The 21,253-nt window shown below is 33.2% G+C and overlaps 1 protein-coding gene across 11 annotated transcripts in view; it reads right to left on the bottom strand.

The window, feature by feature from the left end:
- PCM1 (pericentriolar material 1) overlaps window positions 1-21,253 on the bottom strand; it is a 92,954-nt gene that overhangs the window by 44,611 nt on the left and 27,090 nt on the right. For 6 of the 11 annotated variants that reach the window (XM_081269590.1, XM_081269595.1, XM_081269597.1 and 3 more), the window contains 12 exons: window positions 21,031-21,120; window positions 18,694-18,800; window positions 16,498-16,714; window positions 14,270-14,474; window positions 12,857-13,030; window positions 12,243-12,397; window positions 11,892-12,127; window positions 5,862-6,013; window positions 5,586-5,715; window positions 4,249-4,389; window positions 3,147-3,337; window positions 1,360-1,560 (listed from right to left, as the gene is read on the bottom strand). In XM_081269590.1, the coding sequence (XP_081125716.1) occupies window positions 1,360-1,560; window positions 3,147-3,337; window positions 4,249-4,389; window positions 5,586-5,715; window positions 5,862-6,013; window positions 11,892-12,127; window positions 12,243-12,397; window positions 12,857-13,030; window positions 14,270-14,474; window positions 16,498-16,714; window positions 18,694-18,800; window positions 21,031-21,120 (1,999 nt within the window). The remainder of the gene's footprint in view (window positions 1-1,359; window positions 1,561-3,146; window positions 3,338-4,248; window positions 4,390-5,585; window positions 5,716-5,861; window positions 6,014-11,891; window positions 12,128-12,242; window positions 12,398-12,856; window positions 13,031-14,269; window positions 14,475-16,497; window positions 16,715-18,693; window positions 18,801-21,030; window positions 21,121-21,253) is intronic. The other 5 variants (XM_081269596.1, XM_081269598.1, XM_081269600.1 and 2 more) reach the window with 1 other exon arrangement.

The raw sequence follows: 21,253 nt of genomic DNA, 5'->3' as shown, positions 1-21,253 counted from the left end.
AAATAGAGGGGAAAACCTGCAATTTTCTAGTTTTAAACCATTTTTAAAAACTGCTTCCTTGTCCTTTTTTCCTTTATGTCTTTACACAGAAGAGCCCGTTTATTTCTGTATTCTTCTGTCAAATGAAAACACTGATTATACTACAATCTTCCATTCCTCATGCTTTAAGTTTAATCACACAACACTCCATTAAGTGGAACTATTCTATCTAACCATCTTTTATTCATGAAAAAATGTTTTCACTGCTATAAATCAAAATGCAGTTATTATTTTAAAAAAATTTCTTTGAGATGGAGTCTTGAGCCCAGGTTGGTCCTGAACTGGGCTCAAGTGATCCTCTCTCCTTAGCCTCCTGAATAGTTAAAGATTACAGACAGTGTGCCCCCAGGTCCACAATGCAATTAATATCTTTGTTGACACATCTTTTCACTATCCACCATTTTTCATTTTTGCTTAATTCCCCCAAACAGTAGCAAAAATGAAAACTTATGTATGAATCTTGACACAGTCTAGCTGGGACCAGCAAAACCTGTGATATATTAATAAAAGCAGTCTTTGTCCCTGGTTTTTAGCATAACACTCTAAAAACCCTTGACATTTCCTGAGTGGTAGAATGTCTTTTGTTATTCATAATAAGCCCACTGCAACCATACCTGAGTTTATACTAATGAAGTAACTATTGGAAGGCCCTATATATCTTCATGATGGAGAAGCGAGTGGTCACTAGAAAAACCAACCAGTCCATTTAGAGGGTTATAATTTTCAGACTCATCCCCTGACCTCCAGAGGAGACAAAGAAGCCAGAGCTTGCGTTTAATCAACAATGGTTTTATTGATCATACCTATGCAATGAAATGCCCATAAAACCCCTAAACAATGTAGTTCAGAAAGCTTCTAGGTTGGTGAGCACATCAAAGTGTAGGAAAGTGGTATAGCTAGAGGACACAGATGATCTGCACACCTCCTCACCCCACATACTGCTTTATGCATTTCTTTCACTTGATGGTACTTGAATCGTACTTACAATTGGTAAATATAAGTGTTTTCCTGCGTTCTGTGAGTTGTTCTTACAAATTATCTACTGAAAGAAGGGTTGTGGGAACTCTCAAATTTGTAGCCACATTGGACAGAAGTACAATTATCCTAGGGACCAAGCATTTACATCTGAAATGAGGATACTCTTAAGGAAATGAGCTCCTTTACTTATGGAGTCTATACTAACTTTTGTATAGAGTGCTATAAATGTGCTATAAATGAATTTTAAGATACTGAGCTAGTTTGGAGAATTGTATAATTCCGTTGTGTCAAAAGACCCGAGATACTTAAAATCAAGCAAAAAACTAAAACAAACAAACAAACCTATTTTTAGATTCCTTTGCATTATAGGAATTGTGATTCACACTATTAGGAGGATACATAGAAAAATTATCATTAGAACTGGCATCTTGCTCTTCTTCTTCTTCTTCATCTGTCCGAACAATTCCTTCAGAAAGGTAACCATCTTCATCTCCTTCTTCATCTAAGGCACACTGAGTAGAACCTCCCCAAGTTGCCATTGTTCTAGTGATTAAGAGACATAAAACAGTTACCATTCTGAAAGTAAGCTAAATACTTTATGCACCAGACTTAATATCAAGCATATATATATTAACACACACACATTTAATCGTAACTCTATAAGATAAATGGTACTCTCCTAATTATTGCTATACAGATTAGTTTGCCTTCCATCAAACAATTCTTTAATTGAATTGAAATAGTAATTAATTACATCCCCAGGAACTTTTTTTTTTTTTTGCAGTACTGGGGATTAAACCCTGAGGCACTCTACCACTGAGCTATAATCCTAACCCTTTTTATTTTTTGAGAAAAGATCATGCTAAATTGCTAAAACCAGCCCTAGCACTTGCAATTCTCCTGCTTCAGCCTCCAGAGTATATGGGATTACTGGCATGCACCATTGCACCTGGCCCTTAGGACTTTTTTCCTTAACTAAACCTCCCTCAACTTTTCCTTGACTGACAATTCTCTACTTCAGTGCTATTCAAAAGAATTTTCTGTGTGCTAGGGATACAGCTCAGTTGGCAGAATGCTTGCCTCCCATGCACAAGGCCCTGGGTTTAATCCCAGAACCACAAAAACAAATAAACAAACAAACAATCAAAACAACTTTTTGCAATAGTGATAATGATTGATAGCTGTGCTGCAATACACAGCGGATGCTAGGTACACATAGCTACTGGGCACTTAAAATGTGGTTGATAGGAAATAAAAATTTTCACTTCATTTTAATTTAAAGAGCCACCAATATCTATGGGCTGCTGTTTTAGGATGTACAACTTTAGTCCAGGAATGTAGCACAGTGATAAAGCTTGTGCTCTGCAGGCATAGGGCCTTGGATTTAACACCCAGCACCATAACAAAACAACAAAAAACAACATACAACTCTAGACCAATGGTTCTGCTCATAAAAACTATCTGAAGAAAGCTGTAAAAGAACAAATGTGTAATAACCAGAAAAGAATACTGATAAAATAGTTTGATCAATAAAACTCCAAAAATAGGATAAGTTCTAAGAGGAAGACAGTACAATGTGGTAGAAATGTTTTCTAAGGATAGGAAAATGTAAAGCTGCAAAAAATCTGGATTTCTAAAATTAAGATATAAATATTACTATATAGCAACTTATAGATAACCAACTCTTTATGAAATATTCTAAATATGGAAATGGTGAACTTAAATCCTAAAATCTAAAATGTTTTGTATAACAAAATGTTTTAAAATCCTCAAGATTCTTACAAATAGCAGATGTTCAATTTAAGTAAAAAACTGATTTTTTCCCCTGGTCTGTTAGAAAAACAAGACATCAAGCATTTTCTTTTTATAGGCTAAAAACTTTAAGAAAATAAGACTTATAGACATTAGAAAATCTGTTATCACCATTTATCACATGCCATAATAATTTGAGAAAGCTGATTTTAAAAGAGCAAATGACTGAATTCAGTCAAATTGAGTCACAAAGGTGATACCTAAAACACTAGCCTCAATGAAACAGCAGATTTATGCTGTCGTATCAAGAGGGAAAAACAAACTGCTTTGCCTAAAGTTTGACATTATTTAAAAAGTGATTTAAACTACTCTCTTACTTTTCTGTTCTACTTTGTTGAGGAGTACACAGGTTCTCAGATCCATCACTTCTCAATGACATGGCCACTGGAGATGTAGTTTCAGCTAGACCTTGCCTCTTCTGATGTTCAGCCATTAGAGCTTCAAGCTGCTTTCTTCTCTGTCGAAGCTCTTCCCTTAATATTTCATGTCTTCGCATGTCTGACCACAACTATTATTTTAAAAATCAGAGTTAAGTAAATATTTGGATTTGCTGTAGCCTTAAAGAATATTGTTGGTACTACAGAACTTTCTATTTTCATTCTATCCTTTTAATGATAAGATTTCTTTGAAGGTTAAAATAATATTTTAGTGATGATTAAGAAAATACTAGGTAATCTTTAATTGTTAATGAAAATAAGCAGCACTCAAACTTCAGGAATTATTTGAGAAAAGACACAATATTACCTACAAATTATATATATACACACACACACACACATATATATGTAGTGCTAAGTCTAATTGAAACAATTAGTGTCTTGAACAACAAATAAAAAAAAGAAAAAAAAACAATTAGTGTCTGCTGTAACTACACTCTTATTATGTAATTCTGCTAAGTATTTGCTAATAAAGAGCATGATTATTTTGAAACAATGCCAGCATAATTATTTTCTGTAAAAAAAAGTTTTACTCCAGGGCTGGGGTTGTAGGTCAGTGGTAGAGGGCTTGCCTAGCATGTGTGAGACACTGGGTTCAATTCTCAACACTGCATATAATAAAATAAAGAGGGGCTAGGGTTGTGGCTCAGCAGTAGAATGCTCACCTAGCACATGCAACGCCCTAGGTTCGATCCTCAGCATCACATAAAAATAAATGAAATAAAGGTATCAACTACAACTAAAAATAAATAAATAATAAATAGATAAAAGTCCATTGATTAAAAAAAATAAAAGAGGTTTATTCCAAGTAGAAGACACAAAACATAAAACATGTTTCAAGTAGAATACTGCCAGCATGTGTAAAGCCTTACATTCAATCCAACAACTGCAAAACCAAAACACCCTATGTTTCACAGATACTGTTCTCCATCTTATGATGTGTCTTAAGACCAACTCAGGAAATATAATAAGTTTACCATACCTCATTATCTACTACTGAAGAATCTTCAGGTTCAAAAACACATTTGCTTGTATTGGTCTCATTTTCATTAGTAGTTGGGGTTGAAGTAACAGCTGGTATGTATTTTTTTGTGGGACAATTACCCACAGTAGTGGCTGACAGCTAAAAAATAATTGGCAAAACTATTATGAGGTATTAAAGTAATAATATTATTTTCATAAAAGTAGTTAGTATACTTCTTCTCTAGATCTTTAGTAACATGTTTAATCTGTTATTACTAGACCCCAAATGCCATCATCATCTGAAAATAACATATGAAAACATAGGTTAAAGTTGAAAAGTAATACTCAGGAACAACAAAAGCAATAGAAATCAAAATTCTGTATTCTTAACCTAACACTGTCACATATTCCTCTGGATATTATTTAGATTGGGGATAAAGGACAAAAGGATTAGATAATGTAGAAAAGGTAAGAGTTTTGAAAATAAACGATTTTATCAGAAACATATATCCTTTGGTATGTTTCCCTTTCTTCAAAAACAAAATATAGGGGCTGGGGTTGTGGCTCTAAGGTAGAGCACTTGCCTAGCATGTGTGGAGGAACTTGGTTCGATCCTAAGCACCACATAAAAAATAAAATAAAGGTATTGTGTCAACCTACAACTAAAAAATAAATGTTTAAAATATATATATATATATATATATATATATATATATATATATATATAGCTAAAAATAAAGCTAACCAATAAATTTTATGAAAATCTCAGAAAAGAATTATTATACCATTCCCATATCAATCCTATACCTGATTATCTGACATGACCAAATATAGCTTATTTTCTGTTCAAACTGAAAGAGCCATATTCAGTACTATTTAATATAAACAAAAGCATATATATTTTATTTTTACAGAAAACTTATAATAAGGACAGATGCAGTGGCACATGCCTATAAAATCTCAGCAGCTAAAGAGGCTGAGGCAGGAGAATTACAAGTTCAAACCTAGCCTCTCAGCAACTTAACAAGGCCCTAAGCAACTTAGCAAGACCCTATTTCAAAATAAAATATAAAAAAGGACTGAAGATGTAGGTCAGTGGTTAAGTGCTCCTAAGTTCAATCCCTGGTACTGGAAAAGAAAACTTATGATGATTTAAAACCTTTATTATTATCAACTGACATTAGTTTTTTTTGGTTGTTGTTTTGTTCGGTTTTGTTTTTCCAATACTGGGGATTGAGCCCAGGGCCTAGCGCTTGGTAGGCAAGCATTCCACCACTGAGCTACATTCCATCCCTAAACTTTAGGTTTTGAACACCCCTTTGCCTAAGCAAACTGAAAGAAATAATTCTTAATTACCTGCAAGTCAGGACATGCCTTTTGCAAAGCTTGAATTTTCTCTTGAATCTCAATCAGTTTCTTTCTTTCTTCCTGCAATTGTTTTAGCTCTCGCTGTTGTTGCTGTAGTTTAGCCTCATAAAATTTCTCTCTATAATTAAATTGACATTTTATTTGTAGACTCCCAATAAAAGTTGATGACAACATTAAGCAAAATAAAACAAAATACCTAGCCAAGAACTTTCTCTGTAACAAGCACTATATTTTTACTAAGTAAAAGCCAAAAATTTTGCATACCTTGCCTTTTCGTTTCCACCAGTATCTTTCTGTGTTTTGTTAGCATTTCCTCTAGTATTATTTGAATTTTGTTTGGTATCTTCTTCTGCTGGGTAGAAGTCATCCAAATTTGATGTATTGGCAGAAGTAACCCCTTGAGCTGCATCATCATCCTTTTAAATAGCACAATTATATTAAAACATATCTTAGATATCTCTTGATATCTAGAGACATTATCAGATTCACACTTTACCAAATGCACTAGATCATAAAATTTTACATAACACAAATTAATGCAATAGAGAAAACACAATAATTTTTATAGAAAACTGAAGTTCATTCTCAACCAATGGTGAGGAATGAATTCTAAGACTAAAACGAACACATTCAAAATATGGGTTACCAACTACTCAGTTGCTACAGTTTAAGTGTCTCCCCCAAGGGTTCAAGAACTGAAATTTAATCCCCACTATGAAGTATGTGAGAGTGAATACTAATCTCACTTTAGTGTTGAGAAGTGATTAGAATTAGATAGAGTTGCCAGGTAAAATCCCAATAACTAAATATTGGTGGGTTTATAGGAAAGGTGGAAAGACCAAAAGACACACATATGTGTTCCCTGTCACTTGCTATGTAACCCTCTGAATTGCCTACAGACTGTCAGATATGGGCTCTTAAACCTTCAGAACTATGAGCGAAATAAATCTATTTTTTTCTATAAAGTTACCCAGCCTCAGGTATATCTATATAGTAACACAAGAGTAAGACAACCTAGTAATAACCAAAATTCTATTTTTTTTTTTTTTTTGTACCAGGGATTTAACCCAGGGGCACTTAGGCACTGAGCCACATTCCCAGGCCTTTTTAAATATTTTTTTAATTTAGAGACAAGGTTTCACTGAGTTGCTTAGGACCTCACTAAGTTGCTGAGGCTGGCTTTGAACTTGCAATCCTCCGGCCTCAGCCTCTTGAGCTGCTGGGATTACAGGTGTGCGCCAACAAATTGTCTTTTCTCATCTTGACCAACAAAAGGTACAATTCTACTATTACTAGGAAGATATGAACTTTTTGTTTTTTTTCCAGTAATTATGATGTTTGAGATAGGATATTCTCACTATATTTGTATTTAATGAAGAGGAAAGAGAGGAAATGGGATAATTTTTAAAGAGGGTCAGTGACAATGGATTTTGATTGTTTGAAATTGTTACTATAAAAATTTATCTATTATCAAGAGTTCCCAGCTCCACTGATAATTTTTTTCTCCTCTTCATGTTCTGCAGAAAGCTAATCTTTGATACCTCAGCAACTTTGCATCAATCTAAACACTAACATAACCCTATTAGTGATATTGATAGGAAGATGGAAAGAAACTGTATTGTAACTTCAGAAAAGGAGAAGCTGGATCACAAAGTATTTTTACAGAATAAAAAGTAGACAAACTAAAGCATGAGAAATAATGCAAAACAGAGCTTCCTGAAATTTCAGATGGTAGTATGAGGGTGCCTAAACAACTGAAATAATATGAACTACAGCATTAAAATAAAGCTGAAAAAGTAACACACATTTTAATATACAATGCATCATAGACTGAAAAACAAAAGATAACAATTTCTGGAGGCTTATTGATACATTAGGCTTCATTAAGGCCTTACTCTAAGTTGTCCAGGATTTTAAATCAGAAAGACTAACAGTTTATATAAACATAATAACTACGTATGTTTAAACCTTCTCCTGTGTCCCTGAGAACCAGGATATAAATACAGGTATAAGAAAAGAGTACTACATTCAACATGAAAAAAGACTAAAAACTATTAACGTTAGATATAAAATGTTGGAAGTTTTAGATAACTCCTGTAAGAGCACTCTTTCAGGAAGGGGCATTTAATCCTTCTGGTCTGAAGTTTTCTTATTTTTCATATATGTATTTCAAGTCTTAGAAAACTCCCTACAACAAGAATTCCATTCAATATAAGCCTGAAATTAAGCCGTATAAGCCACCAAGTTATTCATCAGTTCTTATCTACTATTTCCATACTTTTAAAGAAAACAATCTTAGAAAAAAATGGGAAATTAGCAAATGCAATATTTGAAATAGCATAACCCATTATTAGTATTTATTTTAGAAGTTTTTTAAAGTGTTTTTTTCAAATGGCAATATAGTCATATAATGAACTTCAAAAAGTAAGACATTTAGAAGTCTCCTTTACAGCTTTGTCTTCCAATTGATTCCATTCTCCATAGGCAATTGATATTATCAATTTGATTAAACAAGCAAAAATAAACATACGTATGAATGTATACCTCCATATGTTTGCATATACATGTTTACAAGTGTTCCTGCACCCTCTTTTCCTTCACAGCTCTTCTTAGAATAGGGAAAATCCAAAAAAGGCCAAGCCAATGCTACTAATGCTTAAATAAGCCACAGCATATAAAGATAATAAAATGTCATCAAAGGTATGGGGAAAAGGACTCAATCAAACATCACTACTCTGGAAAGCAATTAAACAGTGTCCATTAAAGTTAAAATGTACAGAAATAAGGCCACAGTAATTCAAATTTTTCATATCTACTTTAGAAAAACATAAACACAAAGAGACTTACAAAAAATGTTAAAGCTAGGAGCAGTGGCACATATCTCTTTTAATCCCAGCTATTCCAGTGGCTGAGGCAGGAGGAAATTGCAAGTTCAAGGTCAGCCTGGGCAACTTACCAAGACCATGTCTCAAAATAAAAAGTGCTGGGGATATGACACAATGGTAGAGTGATTTGCCAACTAGGCATTGAGGGCCTGAGCTCAATCCCTACTACAGACAGAGAGAGAGAGAGAGAGAGAGAGAGAGAGAGAGAGAGAGAGAGAGAGAAGGGGAAAAAAAAGAAAAGAAAAAAAGAGAAAGCTCACTGGCATTTCTAAATAGTGAAAAATTAGAAAAGTATGCGTTGGTAGGATGCTAGCTAGATTAACTAAAGTTAGGTTCCACTGATACTACAGAAAACTATGCCACATTTAAAAAGTATTATAAGTACTCTGTGTTAGGTATACTTGATTGCCTATATAATTATTTTTTACTTCATAGTTATTTATATAATTATATAGAACAGTAAATCCTGACGAGAGGTTTTCTAAGACATTGTAAAGTAGGGGAAAAAGCAAGCTATAAAATAATACTTAAGTGTATTATATGATTTGTAACAAATAAACAAAAGAAAACGATGTGCATTTTTTTGAATAATGCATACCAAAGTATACAAATGCAAAGAAAAGACCTCATAATATATAATTTGTAAATCTGTGTAAAGAAGTTGTGAATGAAAGTCAAGAGAGAGTTTACTAATAATGTATATTTTCTTTTAATGATGACAGCATACCCACTTTTTACTTGAAAATTCAAAGAAAGAAGCATTTCAAAAGAATTAAACATGAGTTTTTCACTCATGATGAAAACCATTTTTCTATACCTTTATTAATGTGGTTAATGTTAATGTTGTATCCTCCATAACTTTCAAGCTAAAACTCAATGAAAATAAATCATTCAGTATTTTACCAGGGATGTGAAAACTGCTGATATTACCCTAAGTTATAGATATCACAAACAAGTTTTTTGGCCAAAAATCATAACAACACTTTAGAGTCTCTAAAATATTTCTATAGTGATTACATTACTAGAAAAAGTAACAGATGGAAAAGATAAACAGGAATGATTTTAAAAGTCAAATCATTTTGGTCACTCTAGATAGATTATATCCATTCTAGTAAACTACAAAAGGCAAATAAGTCTTTGGACCATATTTTTTAATAAAGAAGTATTATTACTTACACAATTACACATTCATATATATGGACTACCTTTTACAATCTATGATTAGTAATTCCAACTTTGTGGTCGGCATGGTGGTGCACACCTGTAATCCCACCTACTCAGGAGGCCGAGATTGGGGGTCAGTGGTTTGAAGATAGCTTAGGCAAAACCCTGTCTCAAAAACTAAAAAAGCCAACAAAACAAAACAAAACAAAAATAGGCTGGGGGTGTAGCTCAGTGGTAGAGCACTTTCCTAACAGAAAATTCCTGGGTTCAACCACCAGCATTGACTGGGGGAAAAATAAAAATCCAACTTTAGTTGGCCTTACTAGAATAAAAGGGTTTTTCTTCTTTACCTCAAATGTGTTGAAATCTCAGGCTCTGGTATCAGGAAGTCTAAATTCTGGTCCTGAAATTTGTACAACGTTGTGCAATTAAAACCTCTTCACAAGGACTCTAACTCTGGATTGACTTGTGACTATGGGCCAGTACTTTTTTGTGGGGGTGGTGGTAACTGGGAATTGAACCCAGGGACACTTAACCACTGAGCCACATCCCCAGCCCTTTTCTGTATTTTATTAGAGCCAGGGTCTCGCTAAGTTGCTGAGGCTGGCTTTGAGTTCACAATCCTCCTGTGGTCTCCAGAGCCACTGGGATTATATACATATGCCACCACACTCAGCTTAGGTTCTTATTCTTCCTGATGCTCAATTTCCTTATTACGAATGTAGACGATTTATTTCATAGAATTATATGAAGAATAATGTAATGATGTGTAGACTCTAATTGCTTGATTTAATCCTTTACTATCCAAACCAAGATAGTTTTGAAAATGAAAGGAGAAACTTGATAACAATTATGCCAGAAAGGAGATAAATTGGGGTTTTCTCAGGCAAGCTAGAATATCCAGTTATAGTTAATATAATTTTCTTTGGTATAGAGGCTATAATAGATTTATGTGAATTCTAGTCTAGAGTAGGAACTTAAAAAATGTCTTCCAAAACTGAGGAGTTTTGCTCTTCCTTTATCTCATCCTCTTTTCTTTTCTTTTTTTTTTTTATTTTTTTTTATTGGTTGTTCACAACATTACAAAGCTCTTGACATATCATATTTCATACATTAGATTGAAGTGGATTATGAACCCCCAATTTTACCCCAAATGCAGATTGCAGAATCACGTGGGTTACACATCCACAATTTTACATAATTCCCTATTAGTAATTGTTGTATTCTGCTACCTTTCCTATCCCCCACTATCCCCCCTCCCCTCCCCTCCCATCTTCTCTCTCTACCCCATCTACTGTAATTCATTTCTCTCCTTGTTTATTTGGTTATATATATAGCATGTCTCAGAGAATGAATTATAGCATATAACAAAAAAGTATGTCAAAAGGTCTTTGTGAAAAGACCCCATGCCCTGAAAATGGTAGGCTAGATTTGGGAGTGATTGCCAGTAGTGACTTAAAAACTCAAAATTTAGGTAATTCAAGACCATAGAGGCCCAAAATACCCAGGAAGATACTAAGATTCAGGAGAGCTTCTGTCTCCCATGCTAGGTGGGAACAGAAACAACATGGGTTGTCTTGACCTGAACTCTTACATATGGTGACTGAGTTTAGCTAGTCCAAATTGTGCTGTAACACATGTAATATACACACCCAATTTTGAAGGCTTATCACAAAAACAATGTGGAATATTTCATTAATAATTTTTAATATTGATTACAGTTAAAGTGATAATATACCAGATTAAATAAAATTATTACTTTTTAACTGTGGAAAAAAAAACCTCTTCAATCTGTTTAATACCTATCTCATTTGGATGTTATAAAATCTACATAAGGCTAGTGTCATAGGCAAAAACAAAAACAAAATAGTCTGGTTTGTAAATAAAGCTATACTAGAAGACAACAATGCTTCTTTGTTTACATAAGGCTGCTTTTGCACTGAAAAGTTGTGAAAGAGATTGTATACACTATAAAGACTGAAATACCTACTAATACCCCTCACAGATGTCTGAGGTATATCAGGTAAAATACTAAGCCTTGCATATAAGAAACAAAATTACAGTGGGGGATGTAACTCAGGGGTACAGTGCTTTCTAGCATCTGTGAGGCCCTGGGTTAGATCCCTAGCACAAGAAAAGAGAAGAGGAAAAAAATGCATACCAGTACAATTATACCAACATAATTATTAAACACATACACAAACTTTATAAAGACTGCACTATTTAGCAAACATGCAGTATTTACCTGCACCATAGCAACAAGATCTTGTAGCTGTCTAAGTTTCTGTTTTGCAGCCATAAGTCTATTAATCTTCTGTTCAAATTCTGCATCTTCTGGAGCCTCATCAACCAGACTGCTTCTATGACTAGACAATGAAGTTCCACTGACCCCCTCCTCTTCTGCTTCCTCCTCCTCTTCCTCATCATCTTCACCTTGTGTTACATGCATTCCCTGTTCTCCTTCTCTATTGTATCGACAATCTATTAAAAACATGTATCATTCAAATCAATAATTTTAAAATAAACTTGAGTATTAAAAAAAATCCTCTTCACAGAATAATATGGCAAAATTATCTGTAAATGCAGTCAATCATACCTAAAGGAGGCATGTTTAGAGCTCTAATATTGGCAGCAGATCTGTTATTAATTTCACAATTAGAATTCCCTGATCTCCCATCTCTATTATTAGAAACACACTGTGTATTACTATTACTATTTACTTCATTCCAGGTAGCAGCTACTTGTGGATTTCTGCAAGAAAGAAAACAACCTAAAGTTATTTAAGTTTTTTTAAAAAAAGTTTCAGAGTGTTAATAAAACAGCTGCAAACTAAGAACACAATTAACTATTTTATTTAAGTTCAAACTAAATAATGTGCTTCTCTTTCCCATTAGCTTTTTGCACCTATGTTATTAGGAAATTTGTGAAGAAAAACATCGAAAATCAAAATACACCTAAAAATATAGAAGTAGGAAAATGCTAAGTTAAATACTTCTTATGATTAATTGCATTTGACCTAACAGCAAATTTACTAAATTATTAAATAATTCCCTATTTTTCTTTATAGAGCAGGGATGATTATACTAATCAAAACAGTAGATTTGCAAGAAAAAAAAGCTTAAATAAAAGGTAAATAGCAATTTATTAAGGTATTTTCTCCCCACACTGAAAATATTAGGTTTGAAAACCAAACCTAAATAAAGTTCTTACCGAATGTTAGTAACAGGTTCAGAATTTTCATGCTCAGAATCGTATTCTGACTCTTCAGTTTCTTCATCTTTTGTGTTTTCATTTACAGCATCTGTCATCATATCTGACGTTTGTTCATAATAATGGACTAATTCTCTTAATTCATTCAATCTCTTTCGAACTTCATTTAACTTCCTGATAAAAATATATAATATTAACACCCATCTTAACAGAACAAAACAAAACAAAAAGCCCACACATTATTTTCATATAACAGCAGTCAGCACAAAAACATTTTATACCTAGTCAAATACCTTGGGAATCTCATGAGTTTAATAAAGCAATAAGTTTAATCTCAAGTATGGTTCCCTCAAAAATCTCATGACTTTATTTTCTTGTGTTAGGAACAAAGGCATAAAAAATCCATTTCAATTTAATTGTTCACTTTATGCAGGTATAAATGTTGACAGCCAAAAACTCATTGTCAAAAATACTAGGTTTCTTTATAAGAGTCAAAAGGATGAAGTATTATATTAAGTACTCAATTTAAATACTACTTCTCAGACAAATCAGCTATAGAGATATTATTGAGCATTTACAAAAGATTATCAACTAGTCTACACGTAGAGATCTATAAAATGCAGCTATTTTTACCAAAATTAAATTTGTTGAATTTTACAAAGTGCCAGGAACTATGCCAAGGTTTCTTAATTTTTAAAAATCTTTATAAATTGAAATGTCATATTGTATGCCATCAATACAATTACTATGTGTCAATTAAAAACTGTATTTTAAAAAATTTAATGTTATTAAATATTAACCCTATTTTGCAGATGCGAAAATAGCCTTAGTAATGGTAAGTAATTTGTCCAGTGACATAACCTTGTATGATATAATTTCAGACCTGAGCTCGATCATTTGAATATAGAAATATTTTAACTACAGTCCTAGCTATTTCTGATCCTTTCTTAAAAAACAAGAAAAACATCAGCTCACCAAAGTTACCTATTTTATAATGTCATATTTCTCTTCAATTATTCATAAAATGCACATATAATAAATCCCTTTTTACCATCACACTTTGTTATGCTTATTAAATAACTTCAGTTTCTCCAAAATTTTTTTAACACAAAGGGGAAAAAATGCCAAGTTTATCCCCATTATTTAATTCTAATTTATGTGATTAAGGATTAATGTCATATTTCTCTTCAATTATTCATAAAATGCACATATAATAAATCCCTTTTTACCATCACACTTTGGTATGCTTATTAAATAACTTCAGTTTCTCCAAAATTTTTTAACACAAAGGGGAAAAAATTTTTTAACACAAAGGGGAAAAAAATTTTTTAACACAAAGGGGAAAAAATGCCAAGTTTATCCCCATTATTTAATTCTAATTTATGTGATTAAGGATTATAAAAAATATTTTACTGTAGTTTTTCAGTTGGGTTCAGATGGCCTTCATTTTCATTCTCATTCTGAGGACCTAGAGAAGCGGCAGGATAAGGAACAGATGATACAAGGCTGCTGTTGGACTCTCCATTGACAACTGGTACCAAGCCTACAGGAACAGAGGGTGCTGAAACTGTACTTCTCTGATCTCCACTCCTCTGTGGAGAGGCTGAAGAAGGCACAACTATAAAAAAGAAAAATATTACCAGTTACCATAAACAAACAAGGCACCAAGCAACCCTTATTAATAATATGCTTAGAGATAGACCAAAAAGTAAACATCACTAACATTTTAAATTTTATAGTTAAATTTTTGAAACTTGAGTATATATTCAAGTAATTTGCTTATTAATATACTCCACAACCAAACACATCAAAATACACAGAGAAAATGCATTTTTATGTCTTTTACATTATAGTTACTGGGCGACTGGGGTTGGGGGGGTGGACAAGATAGACACTGATAAGAATCATGATGTTGTATTCTGGGAAAATAACTAGAAGAGTACTCTGCCAAACTTGGTTCTGGACTAAGTTAACAGGTCCCCTATGTATGATGTGAATTCATAATCTGCAAATCATAGGGTAGCCCTAACTAATTAGGTCTTATGAATACCAAGATTGAGCTTTATTCCAGGAGACAAAGTAAAAATGCTAACATGACTGTGATACATCTATACCATGAAATGCTACCTGGAAACACCATTTTTTGACTAGATAAAAATCAATCCTCTAAAGTCTTTGAACTAATCTAATTACTTTTCTGTCCACATACATCAAAGATATTTTATGCCTCCATGGACAATTAATGAAGACATGATCTTTGCGCTTCTACTTCTATCACTTCAAAACTACTGTCAATTCTCTTAAAAGGGCCATCATTGTTTACTATTCACTTAAATAACACAATTACTATAGCTGGGTTCTAGTAGTCTTTTTACTCTATTCCTTAACCTTTCTAACTGTTGGTGCTGCCCTCACACTATTTTCCAATGGGAAAAAATGACCTTTTAAAATCATTAGAAAGCACAGTACTACTTTCTTTATATGTATAAAACTGACCACAATGACATGAGCACAACTTTCAAATTTTAAGTTTTTCTTAGCTGTTTTCACCTTTTCTTGTATAAGAAAGGGATTGGGATTATACTCTACTTAGAGGAAGAGGGGATTAGGAGAGATCAGGGAAAAGGAGTATGTTTCAGGGAAGAATTAGTAAGGTTCATTTGGAGGTGGCAGAGAAACAGAAGATGTGTGGAGAATAAAGAAAAGGACTTCAGAGATGAGATGTTTTTTTGTTTATCTTTAATTAGATATACCGGAATATTAAAGAATAGAGGCAAGTTAGATTTTCCCCTACTGACTTCAATTTCCAATGCTTTACCCCTTATTACTAGCTGTGTCTCCAGAGGCAGGATCCAGGTTTAAAAAGGTCTGAGGACAGCAACTGAAGACTAGTAACTAGGCTGGAATTAGAATAGGTAGAGTGTGCACTTTACATGCACAAAGCCCTGGATTCAATCTCCAATACCAAAAGAAAAAAAAATTAGAGAAGATGGTTTCTATAGTCACAGCTCTTTGATATGGCTATTTATAATATTTTTAAAAAAAGAACTTAAGTACAGTAGTTATAAATTGGAGACTTTCTGCTCTAAATCATATACTACAGAAATTTTTCATATCTTTGTGTGTTTGTGTGTCTTAAAAACTAAATCTGCTTAATTGTTTCAAGGTTTTTATTTAATTCAAACTTTTATTCTTTGCAGTTCTATAGATCAACCCAAGGTTTCAAGCATAGCATGTAACACAGGCACTCTACAGCTACACCACAACCTATAGTTTTAAGATTTTTAAATCAAGGCACAAATTGGATTAGTAATTCCTTACGAAAACTCTTGTATATGCTAAAAAATGCAGTACCATGTTGAAGTATCAAATAGTTACCTTTTCTTCTACCTTTCCCTTATTAAAATTCTACCTATTTTTCAAGGCCCAACTTTATTCTTTTTCTTTTCTGAAGATTCACCATATATTTGGCTTTTATCATATATTGACTTATTACTTAAAAACTTTTTTCACACTCCAGTTTTATCTTCCTAGCAAAATTGTAAATTTCTGAGAAACTGTATTCATTTACTCATCAAACACTATTATGTGCCAGCAGATACATGTTCTCTATATAGTAATGCTAAACCAGATTTACTTACATGATGAATTGTTCAGATGCTGATCTCGAAGTGTATGAAGTTCTCCAAGTAACTTGTCCATTTTTTGTTTCTTTTCCTGCAGCACTCTCATTTTGCTAAAAAGTTGAACTTTCTCATCAGGCAAATGATCTGAAATTGATGGATTCCTGCTCTGGGAAACCTCCCTAGTTAAAGAAAGACTTTCTGCCTGTCTTCTATTGTCTGGAACAGCTGGAGGCTTATTTAAAAAAAAAAAATAGAATTAAGGCAATTAAAAGTTGCATTCTCATCTTTAAAATATTCTTTATAAGAGGTATCAGTGGGCTTCCATTTCTACTCCCAAATTAAATACTATTTTCTGATATGCCACCACAACACATAAATGATTTCATATACATATGTAACCATACGGTGGTCCTGGGTTCACTGGTTATCATTATTGTCTATATCTAAATAGATGCTAACAATGCCATATTTTACATAGAATAAACCTTCAAATATCTTTTTCTTATTTCTGCTTAGAACCACCATTACAAGCTTTTAATTTCCTAACTATCAAATTTTCCTACACTTTTTTTGGGGTGGTGGTGGTGGGAAAGGGAATTGAATCCTGGAATGTTCTACCTCTGAGCCATATCACTGTTTTTAAAAATTTTAATTTGAAATAAGGTCTTGAATATGAGACAGGCCTTGAACTTGAGATCCTCCTGCCTCAGCCTCCAGAGTATCTAAGAGGTATGCCCAGTCGTGTGCCTGGCCAACTTTTTTATTTAATTATGAAACATATCAAGAATGTACTAAGGCTTAGGGAATCATATAGTAGATACCTACCAGTGAGCCTCATCAAATTTCCCCACATTTGTATCCATTCTTTTTATTTTTTATTTGGGGGGGGGGCACACAAGAGATGGAGCTCAAGGGCACTCAAACATGGAATCACATCTCCACTCCTATTTTGTATTTTATTTAGAGACAGGGTCTCACTGAATTGCATTAGTGCCTTGCTAAGTTGCTGAGGCTGGCTTTGAACTTGAGATCCTCCAGCCTCAGCCTCCCAAGATACTGGGATTACAAGCATGGGCCGCTGCATCCAGACTCATTCTTTTTACTTTTTAAGAGAAATATAACATCAAAGACACTAAGCTAAAGCTCTAAGTACTCTTCCCCAATCCCACTACCCACTCCAGATGTAACCACAACCTGAAATTTGTAACAGCTATGTATGTATCCATAAAAACTTACACATTTTAAAATATTAAATAAGCAGTATCCTTCTTAAATTTATCAGTTTTCATTCATTAGCTCTATTTCATTTATTCAAATTACTATGCAGAATTTCATGGAATGTATATATTATATATATACATATATATTATTTATTAACTCATTTTCCTAGACATTTCTTTTGGTTCTGGTTTTTTGCTATTAGTACAATACTACCATAAACATTTCCTGTATTTACATCCTTGTAAACATCTGATTCTTTAGGGTAGATCATGGCAGGGTCATTAGAAAAAATTTACTAAATATTGCTAAGCAACTCTCCAAAGTAGTTGAATCATATTCTTTTATTTTCACTTGATCGATCAGCAAAAAGACCGAAGAGACAATGCACCTTCAATTACACATATTTCCAGTGGAGAGGTATTAATTTACCCTAATTACCAAAGCCCACATATTGAAAATATGCATTTATATCATTATTTACAAAGTTCTCATATTATAACACTATTAATTCTCAAATTAAATTTAAGAACTTTCTTAAAATTGTTAGCAACTTTTACTTGAGATTCTCCTGTCTCAGCCTTCTGAGCCCTTGGGATTATAGGTGTATGTCACCAGGCGTGGCAAAATTGTTAGCAACTTTAAAATGCTCCAAGGACATTGACTTGAATCTAACAGAAATCTTATTGGTTATGACCTTATAGTCTTCTGGGGCAGGGGGTGGGGAAGGAAGTATTATCTAATAACAGAGAAAAAGAAAATTTCACTTAGCACTTCATTCAAAGTACATTTTGCTCTAATTTGGTGTTTCTCAAAGTATAGTCTCCCAGAACAGCAGCAATAAAATCATGTGGAGAAAAGCCCACTCAAACCTTATGAATTCATAATTTTGGAGATAAAGGGACTCCAAATGTGATGTTTATGTTTATTAAAGTCAGAAAACCACGTTCTAATGAATGTGATTTTAAAATCAACCATGCAAAAAACTGTTACCTGAGAATCACGAAGCTGATTATGAAAACGCTGAATTAAATCATTTAATTCTTCATTTAGTTCAGATGTTATACTGACTCCAGATAAGCTACCTATAGTTTCTCCAACTGAAAAAAAAAAATGAATAACTATTCATTAATATAAATAAATCATTTTTTAAGTTCTGAGAAGCTAAACATAAAGTGAGGGAAAATTCACCTAAAATAATGTGAATTAATGAACCTTCTTATTTATCTGCCAAATAATCCTTTTATTATTATAAGTGTCTATCTATTCTAAAAATAAAGGACAACTGCAAAACTATAGTATAGTGCCTCATTTTTTTTCTGACCCAACATACAAGGAGTAATGGTGTTATAACCCAATTAAAAATCTGTGACTCAATGCATTAGGGGTGGAGCAGGTTTATCCAAACAACCCATCCTTATCTCCACTTCTAACTTTCTTTCTCTCCTGAAAAATAAGAATTTCAGGGCTGACAATTCCACATATATACTCCAAACTCTACATGACAAATAAAGAAGTTACGGTCCGTAACTAGTGTATACTTTGTGAAATACTCTTTCCCATGACAACTGTGCTGCTTCTCTTAAACTCCAGAAGATTAAATAGTGTAACTCTGGCTTTTCATCAGTATCCCTCTGAAAAATCTCATACATACAGGAGCAAATCTATTTAAAAATACTACACTTAAATTCTTTTTGTAGTATTGTATAAAATAAATTCAAATCCAAATTCCTATTCATTCTATTCTTGTTCCTTGCCTTGTGATAGTTTATTTTTTTAAAAGATACTGTGTGTTTACTTAAAAAGGTTCATATTTAGAAATATGAAGAAGACCTCTGGCCTAAAATTCAAAAAAAACTGACTCTTTCTGTATAAGCCTAGGGAAAAAAGAAACTTTGATATAAAACAAGAATAAGAATAAAAGTTTTAGGTATGGTTATAGTTTGGATGAGGTGTTCCGAAAAGCTCAAGAAAGTTTCGGAGGTGGAATAATTGGGTTGTGAAAAGCTTAACCTAATCAGTGCACTTATTTCCCTGATAGAGATTAACTGGGTCATAACTGGGTGGAGGAGGTGGGTAATTGTGAATATGCCCTTGGGATATATATTTCTCCTCCTCGGTGGGTAGAGAAGTCTTTTTGCTTCTTGGTTCCATTTTTCCTAGCTGTCTCCCTCTGCCATGCCCTTTCACCATGATGACCTGCCTCACCTTGAGCCCCAAGGAAATGGAATCAGCCAGTCATCTATGGACTGAGACCTCTGAAACCCTGAGACCCAAACAAACTTCTCCTTCTCTATATTGCTGTTGTCAAATCTTTTGTAACAGTAGCAAAGAAAGCTAACTAAAACAGGTACTAACCTACAATTCTATCATAATCAAATGAGATGATGTAAATATTCAAGATTAATGTAACTATCACGGGAAGTCTTTAAAGTCTGATACTTCAAACTTGAAAATATTTAAAGAGTTACTTCTTAACTAGGATTGTCTTCATATTGAAATAATTTATTTTCCAAAATTATGTACTTTCTAAGTATAAATATAAATACAATGGTACCCTGCATTTTATGAGGAAAAATTAGTATAATTATTAATACACACAACATATATTAAATAAGATATAACAACAGTGATCAGACAGCTGAGTTGGTAGGCTAGATCTGGAGAGCAGTATAAAATAACTCACAAAACAAGTAGTCTCGGGACGTAAGTTCACTAGCAAAAATGAGACGCTCAAAGGAAAAAAAAAATATTAGAATGTAATGATAGAATACTCTATTAGGAAACATAATTTAGCCACTAGAAGAGTGTGTCATAAACTCCTATCACTTTTTACCCCCTAAATACACACAATTATTATTTGTCAATTAAAAATAAAACTAAAAAAATAGCCTAACTAAACTTAATTAATTATCTTAATTTAACAACAAAAAAAAATTAAAACATTCAGGTGAAGGTAATGAGACAAACTACAATACTAAATACTAAACAATTCAATAAAACTTTCAACTAAATGATACATAGCTATGATGAGAAAAAGAAGAAATGAACATTTCTGAGTCTCAAGAAAACTAATATGAAATTATACTCGAAAAAAGCTAGTATACAAAATTGGAGATCTAATTGAAATAACTGAGCTACTACTAACATTGAATGGTAAAGTGCTCTATAAATTTATTTATTACCTCACTTAAGGTTTTTAATACTTCCTTAGGAGGCAAACAAAGAATGGCAATCCTAGTTGAATAAAGTACAAAAACTGGAAATAAAAGCATCAAGAGCCCTATCAATCTGAGGCACAAAAACAGAACTACAGCCTGTCCCTTTTACCTCTTAAGGGTACTCTCTGATGAAAAGGAGAGCGAGCTGTCTGTCTGCATCGTACAGTATGATGGCCAGGAGTTGTCCCTGCAACCTTTTCTGCATAACCAGAGAAAAGCACAGGATAGGGTAAGCCTCGTATGCAGGTTTCTAAACTAGTCAACAATCACAACCTGACTATTTAATAACATCATCAACCTTGCAATGTAAGTGTTTATTGAGCCTTGCTTAT

Source organism: Spermophilus citellus (genome assembly GCF_964194105.1).
Source record: "Spermophilus citellus genome assembly, chromosome: 16".
In the NCBI taxonomy this organism is placed as follows: Eukaryota; Metazoa; Chordata; class Mammalia; order Rodentia; family Sciuridae; genus Spermophilus; species Spermophilus citellus.
The sequence above is the reverse complement of the archived record's forward strand: the minus strand, read 5'-3'. Positions and strand labels throughout refer to the sequence as shown.